At 35.9% G+C, this 11,681-nt stretch overlaps 1 protein-coding gene across 3 annotated transcripts; it reads left to right on the forward strand.

The window, feature by feature from the left end:
* The first annotated feature begins 2,138 nt into the window (after positions 1–2,138).
* On the forward strand, positions 2,139–7,462 carry LOC107549014 (arrestin domain-containing protein 4-like). Of its 3 annotated transcripts, none has more exons than XM_016229911.1 (9): positions 2,139–2,389; positions 2,501–2,749; positions 2,876–2,942; positions 3,904–4,051; positions 4,838–4,940; positions 5,283–5,539; positions 5,742–5,886; positions 6,031–6,182; positions 6,270–7,462. In XM_016229911.1, exons 2-9 carry the CDS (start codon positions 2,509–2,511, stop codon positions 6,288–6,290), a joined length of 1,134 nt encoding a protein of 377 aa, XP_016085397.1. In that variant the 5' UTR covers positions 2,139–2,389; positions 2,501–2,508; the 3' UTR covers positions 6,291–7,462. The 3 variants fall into 3 exon arrangements, with proteins under 3 accessions (XP_016085397.1, XP_016085399.1, XP_016085396.1); XM_016229913.1 differs by having other exon boundaries at positions 2,139–2,245; XM_016229910.1 differs by lacking the exon at positions 2,139–2,389 and having other exon boundaries at positions 2,430–2,749.
* Positions 7,463–11,681: the final 4,219 nt, after the last annotated feature.

Raw genomic sequence — 11,681 nt, forward strand, 5'->3', positions numbered from 1 at the left:
ATGTGTCTTTTAGCAAGCTCACCTCTCACTCCGCGCAAGCATGTCTAAGCAATGGGGGATGACACTGCCGTGCACCTGAGCACGCTGTAAAAAAAAAAACAATATGTGCATATGTGCCGCCATCTACAAAAGCGCTCGAACAAAGACGGTGATATCTGGGATTGTTCCGTGATCACGGCAACAACAAAAGAGATCAGTCACGCAAGTGACAACAAAATTCCCTGTGTTTAGTCTGCCATATCTTGTGAATATTTTCTAAAAAACATACTGTATATATATTGATTTGATTGCATTTCAGCAATAAAAAGCACTGTTGGTTTTGCTAAGGGGTCTCAAGCTGTGCTCTTTCAGGAGGGAACGATGCAGTGAATTGGACTGAGACCCTGGCTTGTATCAAGTCAATGAGACCGAACACATTAAAACTGATGAGAGTGTACAGGTTAGAGCTCACCAAGCGTTTGCTGCCTGGATGCACTAAATCAATCAATACATCTGCACGAATCTACAAAAACAAATTTGACTGCATGTCGTCTTTACTTTAATTCTTACTAAGTAAAAATAATGAATTATATTATTTATTATTATGTATATACACAATACATTTAAATTGGATCAATATAATTGTATATTTATATATAAAATCATATACCATATACTGTATATATACATATACACACACACATATATAAGCATATATATACATACTGTATGTATATGTTTGTGTAATAAATGATGATTGCTTTTATATTTTCAGTAACGTTGAGTAGATTGTGGACTGAAAGCATGGATAACAAAACACATATAGGACACATAACTTAATTTTAGTTTCACTTTTTAATTTGCTTTGAGATAGATTAGGATTAAGAAGTTTTCCTGATGCTTTCTCTTAAACATTTGCATTAAAACGGAGTGAAAGCTGATATCAAACCATTTAAACACCCTTCTACCCACCTCAACTACCCAACTATGAAAGTGTGTCTATGGGGGGATATAAGAATTCTTTCCTAATTAATTCCTCTGCCCCACGTAACCCTCAGACTATTCGTAATCCAGACGGGAACATCTTTATTGATCTTGGGAACGCTTGAGAAGACTCCCAATGCTTATCTCAGCATAAAAAGCATCTCTTGTGACGAGCCACGATTTAATTAGATGACAATCACTGTTAACAATGCACTGCCGACATCACAAAATTTGCACATTGGCGCTGGCAGTGATAAATTTCAGCTGCTCGGACAGGGACAATTCACATCCTTGAATTAACTCTTTCCATATGAGCAGGAATTTCAAAGGAGCACTGCAGATATTGTTAACTAGGAAAAGAACAAACAATCATGTTCCATACACAATCTGTCAAACTGGAGCTGCAATTAAAGTTTACCCAGCTGTAGATAACAGAATAAACTCTCGCTATTTTATTAATGCAGGCTGCAAATGATGATGGTGGATGGTGAGGTTTGTCTGTTTTATCAAAAAAGTAAGAAAGGTCCAATTTTTTATGCTGCTTGCAATATGATTTCTTATCCACAAGAGGGCAGTGCATGTGATTTTCTACTGCATTGGGGGGGAAAAAGACTTTAAAACAAAGCATATACAAAGAAAGATTGCAAATTAATTAATATATTATTATCACAATTATATACAATATCTAAATATTTATGTTCAGATATGTGCAAACTGAATTTCAGCCTGCACTGTTATTCTTGCTCTGAATCAAACAATTTTTTCCCTTTCTTTTCCCTTTCTGATCTTTATTTACTTGAAAAGGTTAATTTACTTGAAAGTGCTGTGAAAAAGACTACATTTTCAAATAAACAAGGGCTGTTTTAAGCTGTTTATGATCAATTTATATATATATATAATAAAAATCAATAAAATGTTGATGATAATAATAAATAAATATTTTACACATCCTGATCATACTTCAAAATATTTTAGATCAAGAACTGCCCTCATTTCAACATCATTTTAAATAGTTATGGTCCCTTTTATAACTGTTTAGTAGCCTGAACCCAAAATATATGATACTGTCAAACACAAAAAAAAATTTTCCTTAATTTTTATATTATCTTTATATTATTTATATTATCTGTGTCTGTACAGTAACATCCAGATGGGAGGGGATAGTGCCTGAAAGACATGTAAATCAGCCAATTGCCGCTTATACATTAACACTGGGCGTGGCCTCACTGGCCTGCAAACAACTCGCATATTGCATGGAGGGCGTGCTGCTGCCTGCAGCATAGTGAGAAGGAATTATGTTTATTTATGTGGCGTATTTTAAACATTGTTAGATATTGTTGACGCGTCTTCATAAAGTTATGTTGACTTTGGCAAACATAGTAACGTAATGTCATTTGTTTTAAACCAAACATCACCTAAACAGCAGGCGAGTCAGAACTGTTGGACATGAGATTAGATAAGCCTTCTGTTTGATGTGTGTGTGTTATTGCAACGAGGCAGGCAAACAACATGAAATGTACTCGTATTTACTTTCCAGAAACCAAGATGACACATACTGAGGTCAAATCACTGGATGTGATTCTTGACAACAAGCAGAGAGTTGGTTACTGCTCTGGTGAAGTAGTGTCTGGACATGTTTCTCTCAAACTCTCGGAAGCCACCACAGTCAAAATCATAAAGGTATTACTGAAGGGATATGCTCAGGTGAGTTGGATGCATAAACGATCCCTCTGTTCCGAAGAGAAGAAATGCCTCTCTTTATCCAAGACCCTTGTTCCAACAGCAGGTAGGTCTGCAATATAAGCTGAACATCTTTTACTCGTTAATATTTGTGATGATCGAAGTGTGATAGGTTGAATTGCCTTCAAACCCATTAAGTAGTGTAGTACAATTTGATTTATTATTTGATCAGGTCCCCAAAACATAATCCTTGATAGTGGCACATATGAGATCCCTTTTGATCTGCAACTACCTCAAAGGTAAGTGCAAATGTTTGAGCATTTGAGCAAATGATTTTTAGCATGTTAAGTAGGGCCATCCCAAGCACAGGGCAGGGCCCAGTTCAAGTTAGAGGATGCAGGGTGCCCTTGGTCAATTCAGATTGTCTTTTCTTTCTGAGGGCTTTCTACACAGCGCTGCCCTAGTGTTTTATATATATACGAACATGCATTACTGAAACAGTGCAACATTATGAATTTACATTGTGTTAAGGCCTAACATAAAGGCTGTAAAGATTATGTTGTATTAATTGCAGTTCTCACTCTCAAAATAAAATCTTGTGTTCCTCTTATTCAGAGCACTGATTCTTTTTTTTTTTTTGTCTCCTAGTCCTTTGGTTTCTTCTTTCTCTGGAAAACATGGTCGTGTTTACTATCCAAGACCCTTGTTCCAACAGCAGGTAGGTCTGCAATATAAGCTGAACATCTTTTACTCGTTAATATTTGTGATGATCGAAGTGTGATAGGTTGAATTGCCTTCAAACCCATTAAGTAGTGTAGTACAATTTGATTTATTATTTGATCAGGTCCCCAAAACATAATCCTTGATAGTGGCACATATGAGATCCCTTTTGATCTGCAACTACCTCAAAGGTAAGTGCAAATGTTTGAGCATTTGAGCAAATGATTTTTAGCATGTTAAGTAGGGCCATCCCAAGCACAGGGCAGGGCCCAGTTCAAGTTAGAGGATGCAGGGTGCCCTTGGTCAATTCAGATTGTCTTTTCTTTCTGAGGGCTTTCTACACAGCGCTGCCCTAGTGTTTTATATATATACGAACATGCATTACTGAAACAGTGCAACATTATGAATTTACATTGTGTTAAGGCCTAACATAAAGGCTGTAAAGATTATGTTGTATTAATTGCAGTTCTCACTCTCAAAATAAAATCTTGTGTTCCTCTTATTCAGAGCACTGATTCTTTTTTTTTTTTTGTCTCCTAGTCCTTTGGTTTCTTCTTTCTCTGGAAAACATGGTCGTGTTTACTTCATGGTGCAGGCAGTTTTAAAAAGGCCATTCCACAAGAGTCAGTGTGTTTGCAGAGAACTTTGCATCATCAGTCATATTGATGTCAGTGTGCCTACATTAATCGTGAGTATGTCAGAAACGCCTTCTGTTTTCCCACACATACTCATTTTACTTCTGAAGGGCTACTTTCTTGAACCTTGCATCTTAATATGCTTATTTCGCTATATGGTAAGTGAAAAACAGTATATGAAATTAGTATGTCTGAATTCCTGGTATTCATAAAATAGTAGGTGAAACATTTTTTGGAAGATAAAGTGTTAATGCATGACTTACTATCCTATGAGTGGCAGTAAAGAAACGCGGCTGATGCTGTAAGTCACGTGATAAAGCCAACACTGTGGATGTAGAATGTTCAGACTTCATTTATATTATACACGTATAGACTATACTCTATAAAACATTTTTGAACCGTTTTAAATAATTTCCTTATAAAATCCAGTGTGTGACCTGTAATGATGGGATGTTATGGTAAATGGTGGGACTAGTGATCATGAACTCTCAACAGGTTGCATAGAGGAGGTCATTCATACCTTGACAGGAAGTTGTGTTGTAAATGCTATTTTCATTTGTACTTGAATTTGTATGTGTCACAACACTGACACTAAATAGAAGTACTTGGAACATTAATGTTGCCCTCAACTGGCCGAATATACAGTTGTTCTGAACTGGAGTCAGAGCTGGATAAACAATGGTAAACGTAAATAATCATATAATTGTGCATAGTTAGAAGGGCAAAATAATTAGGTTAATTACTTTACGTTGAACATCAAGTAGTCAAAATCTGAAGCAAAGAAGCACTGCGTTAGAGAACTTCCTCCTGACCTTTGACTCTCAGATTTACTGTTACAGTCTCAAGTGTCACAAACCTGTAAGAAGATGGTTGGCTGCTGGATCTTTACTTCTGGTCCCATCTCACTGACTGTCAGCTTAGACCGACAAGGTTATTGCAATGGTAAGGGAAAATAATTATATTTTTATATGAGCTTTCTGTGTGTGTCAGGATGATAGTATTTGAATATGTTAAATATTCTCATATATTCTGAGATTGTTAACCTAAAATACCCTTCAGAAGTAATAGGAAAATTAATTTATTACAGAAAGAAAAAAATCTTAACAACCCCAAACTTTTAAACAGTGTTTTAAATCTTGGTAAACTTATGATTGCACAGAGTTGATATCGAGGTAGATATGGCTGCTCAGCAATTTTCTTCTAATCTGCTGCAGTAAAAGTATGTTATTTGAAATAACTTGCTTTTCGTCTTGTAGCACACTATTTTTTTCATCTCTTCTCCAGGAGAATCAATCCCAATCTATGCTCTGATTGAGAACCGTTCATCTCGTCTAGTTGTGCCAAAAGCAGTGGTATACCAGATACAGACCTATACAGCCAAGGGTAAAACAAAACGCATCAAACAGGTGGTTGCCAGTGCTAGAGGAAATATAGTGCCATCTGACACTTCTAGCAGGTGGAATGGAAAGGCATTGAAGATTCCTCCAATTTCTCCCTCCATTCTGAATTCAGACATCCTGAGAGTGGAATACTTACTTGCAGTGAGTAAAAAAAATATGATTATTTGATGAATTTCTTTTTTTATTATCCATAATGCCACAAGGCTTTATTTTCTGATAAACGCAGTATGGAAAATGTTGATTTACTGACATCAAATGCTAATTTTTTGTGTAACATCTACAAGCTACATGTATAAAACTCCCTTATATGAATGGTTGTGTCTTTGTTGTTTCTTTGCTCAAGGTTATTGTTCAGATACCAGGTACCAAAAATCTAGAAGTGCAGTTTCCAGTGGTGATCGGTACCAAAGGTCTTGACATGAACAGCTGTTCCATTGTGAACATGAGCTTGCTATACCCCACATTTACCCTTCCAGACATAGCTGAAGGTATGGTGCGAATTTAATGATGCAGTGAATTCAGCTTCTATGTCAAATCATTAATAAACGGTATGATTGCAGAATACAGTGTTTGTTATATGTGTGTATATACTTATTTTCATCTTTAATTTTCATGGTAATATTTCCTGACAGCCCCCCCAAGCTATGCAGAGGTTATGTCAGAGGAACAGTTTGGGGAGCACAGAACTTCCACCTGCCAATCACAAGCAGACTGGCTGCTAGATGGCTCAGCATTCGCTTGTGTTCAGCAGTTTCGCTTCCAGCCGCCGCCTCCTTATTCAGAGGTTGGTCGTTTCTTCATCCTTCCTTTCTTCCTGTTACACCTTTAATAGTATGTATCATCATATTATGATGCCTCTTTTACATTGCAGATTTGCCCAAGTGAACCGTAATCTTTCAGCCAAGTTTCTTTTGTGGAGAAGACCAAAGAACCACCTTGTGCCTTAATTACACTAATTATAATTTTTTTTTCACGTTGTTTATGGATTACAGGTGAAATCTTTGTTTTGATCATGAGCTCATGTCAAAGTTCTGAAAGCGGTAGTCAAACACAGCCAGACTACTGTCAAGTTTTGTCCACTTTGCAACGTATTCTGGTTTTTCTGTACTTTTCTGTCTTATTGTGATATTAATTAAGTCAGTCTATAAGGTGCACATAAAAAAACTCCAATTCACACTAACAGGACACATTGTCTAACTGGGTGATTACTGGCCAGAATAAACTGCAATGTGGACCAGATTTCCAAAGTCTGGCTATGTAATACTACTGTCATGGCTTAAGGAAAATGATTGATAATTTTTGTAATTTGTGATCATAATGTCTAAATATTGTGGTTGTTTAATTATTTAGCACTGACACACTAAACTCTTTATATTATAAGGTGTTGTTTTGGGTCCAATTTGAGATATCACAAGTATACATTGATTCTCAGAGAAAAAAAAAACTCACTGGGACCCTTTCAAAAGGTACATATGTGCACCTTATTTATCCCTAAAGGGTGAATTTCATTACCTTTAAGGTACATTTTGTACCATTTAGGTACTAATGTACCTAAATGGTACAAATTAGTACTTCTTTGAAAAGGTACCACCTCAGTGAAAGCTTGTGTACTTTTTTTCTGAGAGTGTAGGTACACTTACACATCATGTCTTGCTGGTAAATTATCACTAAAAACAACAACTAGAAAGCAACAAGCCAGATGGGGTAAACTGGATTTGTACTGTTTTTCACAACATTAGAACGTAATAAAATTGTTCATTTTTTGTACAACTAATGATCTTTTGACTTATATGAAAATGTCTTCGTTCATTTAGTGCGAGTGTAATGTAATAAGCAGAAACTCCCAGCCATAAAAAAAAATCTAATTCTGAAGCAGCACAGCTGCATTAGTTGCACAAATGTTCATCAGTAACTCTTCACAGTCTCACCTGTCACAGAGGCCTTTGTATGGGAAAGATTAGAGTGGCATAACTAGATAGTTCCTTATTCAGTGTCAGAGATACATGATACTGATAAATTAACACCAACAATGAGTTTCAGAAAAGTGCACAACTGTAAAGAAATATACACCACACTGTAAAAAAAATTCCATAAAATTTCCGGTAAAAAACCGGCAGCTGTGGTTGCCGGAATTTTACAGTAAAAAATACGGTAGCAACGTTTAGGTTTTACCGTTTTAACTTAAATTTACAGTTAAATACCGTAATTTCATTAACTGATATAATGTTAATATACCAACCTATTGAAGTACTGAAATCTGTTTTGTACCTTTGTAATACACTGATAACTACCAGATGCAGGTGGTGATGAGAAAGTCACATGATGAACCAAAGCCCATAACAAGCAGCTTTTAAATAATAACATATATAGAAGGTGCACAGTGTTATTCACACCAACACCAAGGGGTGTTGGTTTCATCATGGTAACACACATGAAACTGAAATAATGCAATAAACATTCATTTAACAACATTAGGTGTAACACACAACCCTAATATACAAAACTGATAAGAAAAAATTAAGAAGAAACATAGTTATTTCAACAAAAAAACATCAAATTTGAAATGTAACGCAGGGAATTCTGGCAATGTCAATTTACGGTTATTCGCTGTAAATTATGCAGTCTTTTTCACTTCCAAAAACGGTTTACTACTGTAAAATTAATGTCCAATGCATGTAATGTCCAAAACACTGTATATAGTAGGGGAATTTACCGTTAACCATTTAACAGGATTTTACTGTAGCATTTTTACAGTCTTTTACCGTTAAATTCACGGTCATTTTTTACAGTGCACTTTTCACTGTCACAAACTATTTGGTTTTATTGAATGACTATTAATTACACTTTTGCACTTTCTAAATTTAAAAATGTCTAATATGTGTGTATTTTATTTTTTTAAGTTATATTCTAGATGTTGTTAAATATTCTAGATATATACACAATTATCTACATTTATTTCTTTCAACAAATAATTATGTTTTTTCTGGCACATTCAATGGCTGTTTTGATAGAGAAAAAATGTTGATGTTATTACTGCTGCATTCTGTTGTGAATTTAATTTTTTTCAAACAAAGAATGATCTATAAATTGACCAGAAAAAAAAGTTTCACCAGATATCCAAGTTAACAAATTTTGCAACAGAAATGTTACCATCATACAGTATGTGAACAAAGCTAATCATTTTTGCTCACAATCTGTGCTGCACATTGCATCAGTTTACAAAATGTCATGCTCTTTCCACATGGTAGCAAATGAAAACATCAGCATCAACCAATCTAAAAAAAAAAGAAAGTACTTATAACTGAAAAATACACTTTCAGTAAACATTAAACATACTTCCACATACAGTACTGCACCCAAACGAGCATAAATACGATGAAAACCTACCTCCCAATAGTGCACTCACTATGTATTTAACTTGCTGTGTCTCAGTAGTCCCATAAAGTGTATTATTGGACTGGCGGAGCCGCCTGAACTCTGAGTGCCCTGAACCCAAAGAGATATCTCGGATGAGATTTTATCCGAGTGTGAATGTGCAATATTTATAAGTAGTGTGAATTATTTAGCATGTGGCCGTCACACAGCCAGCTGTTACCCTCTGAAATTCATCATTGATAAAAAAAAAGAAGACTAAAATGAAAGAGGTTAACCTGTATGTTAATAGAATGTAAACCTCTGTGCTACAGTAACATTCAGGCCTCTCTCACTATAAATTGTGTTCAACATAAAACATGACTGTTACTCTTTCTTTAATGATTTTAGAATATGGATTTTGCCTTTTGTTTAGTTGAATGGGGATTTAAAGGAAAAGTTCACCCAAACATGAAATTTAGCCGAAAATGTACTCATCACTAGGCCATCCATGACACAACTTTTCACTTCTGATGACTTTGATTGACGGGAATTGTGTGGATCCATTGGTGAGAAAGTGTAATGTTAAAAGTCTCTAAATCTGTTCCAATGAAGAAACAAACTCATCTACATCTTGGATGGCTTGAGGGTAATTTTCAGCGACTTTTTATTGTTGGATGAACCATTCCTTTAATTTGATCTTACACAGATCTAGACAGTTCCATCACCTCACATATTCAGAGAGAACTAATGGAGATTGAGTCACATCAGTTACAGCAAATCTTTGTTCAAAACCTAGCATAAATAGATCATCCACTGTGCTGCTTATTATTTGGTCAATGTCCCATATGCTTCTTCCCAAGTCTCCTGTGCAGTCAACAAAAGACACTTTTTGTTGAGTTCAGTCATGTTTCTCATTGACACTTCTGAAATGAATTTACTTCTGCCAAACACAAATTAGCTTTTCACAGTGGAAAGTAGCAGCTAAACCATAATACTTTCAACATTAAGATGCCAAACAAAATCCAAGACACTTTTTGTTATTTGCATCAAGATTTTGTGTAATTCTATGTTTTTAAACAATGTGCACTTCTGTAAAAAAACTAAAATCATTTATGAATGTGGCAGAAGTAAGTTATTAGAGCTTTAATTTCATGCCTTGCCCATCTGATACAGAGTAATTGATCTGAAAGTCACAAAACAGTGCAACATTTTCACTCCTATGAACAGAGGCAGGGTTTGATATGGACTGTTTTGAGTTGTTCGATATTTATGTCTTCATCCAGAGGGGTTTGTTTTAGTTCTAATAATTGCAATCTGAAACAAGACTTTAATATTGGACGATGGCTGAGTCAATATAATATATTGTGGCAAAGATCTATTTTTTTGGAAATATGAACCCCAACCGTAATGTCGCTTTCAATAAGTCAAGTCTGCCATCTGTTGCTCTTCATTTGATAATTGGGTTCATAATCATTTGCTTTTGGATAAAAAATTTATATTACAGAATGTACATCTGATAATGCAATGCTCATCTGAAAACATATATTTTTATGTTTCTCCTATAGCTATATGGAGTTGTGCTGAATTCTTGTAAATGGAAACACTGGAAACGGTTTTGAATGGTTGAAATTTAGATGATAAAAACTATCAAACAATTTCCATTAAACTAAACATGTTTTGTGTGTAAATTATATTACAGGTTTGGCAAGAAGAATCATTCATACAAGTTCTTGTGTCCTCAAAACAGGCCATATTAATAAATGGCTTTATTTTAGACTACACGGTTTTATTTCTCCAGTCTGTAAAGGAAACCTTCTTAACCAGTGACTCAGCATGCTCTAACGAATAACCTCCTGTGCTGACCTTTGTAACCTGTTGCTACCATATGCACTTTAGCATGCAATTTCCTGTTCCTCATATCTTTATATTAATTTCACACCCTACAACAAGACCAGTAGTCCATAGATTTAAAACAGACCTCTTTATTCACTCATTAAGATTAATCTAGCTCTAGCTGCTGTTGCCACCAGGGCAGTATTAAGCAGTTTCTCACATTCAGTCAAGGGAAGTAAACAGATATCGCATTCAGTGAAAAGAAGTGAATACCCTGTGCATCAGTACTTCTTTGAACTTAAAACAGCATCTGAAATACAGTGCACATGTGCAAGATGTTGAAAGAGGAGCAAGATACTATGCAGTGGTATTTTATATAGGATTTTCTTAATTTCTTTCCTATTTTCATTCAGTACTTTCATTCAACATGTATGTGCAGGAATAAGGGTCAGCATATGCTATTTAAATTTAAATAAAGTGGGGTCAGTTTTATTTTGATAAACATATGGCGCAATGTAGCATTAGGTTTACATAAAAAGAGTTATTACTGTTATAGAAATTGTCTCTAGGTTACGTATGTAACCATGGTTCCCCGAGGGAACGAGACGCTGCGTCGAGTCGCTTTGGGAACGCCCTTGCGTGACCGCGTTCTGAAGCACGTGTCAAATCAGTCCAATGGAGCACTTCCAGTGTTGAGTGAGGATGGAAACATGGAAATAAGCGTCTTAGAGATCTATCGTAACAAACCAGTCCTCGGACTGGATCTGAGATACTATCTGCTTGATAGTGAGCATCTTGAACCGAAGCCGTTTGATAGCGCGGTTCAGAAGACGGTGATCTAAGATCGGACGCAACCCCCCATCCTTCTTCGGAACGATGAAGTAATGGCTGTAGAACCCGGACTCTCTCTCGAGAGAGGAGGAACACGTTCATGGCCCCCTTCCTCAAGAGAGTATCTACTTCTTGTTCCATTACCAGAGCCTGCTCGGGGGCCACTAGTGTGGGGATGACCCCGTTGAAACAAGGCGGACGAGATTCTGTAACCTTTCTCTACAATCTGCAGGACCCATTTTGAGATATTTGGTAGAAGTTTCCA

Source organism: Sinocyclocheilus grahami, unplaced genomic scaffold, assembly GCF_001515645.1.
Source record: "Sinocyclocheilus grahami isolate Dianchi unplaced genomic scaffold, SAMN03320097.WGS_v1.1 scaffold360.1, whole genome shotgun sequence".
Lineage (NCBI taxonomy): Eukaryota > Metazoa > Chordata > Actinopteri > Cypriniformes > Cyprinidae > Sinocyclocheilus > Sinocyclocheilus grahami.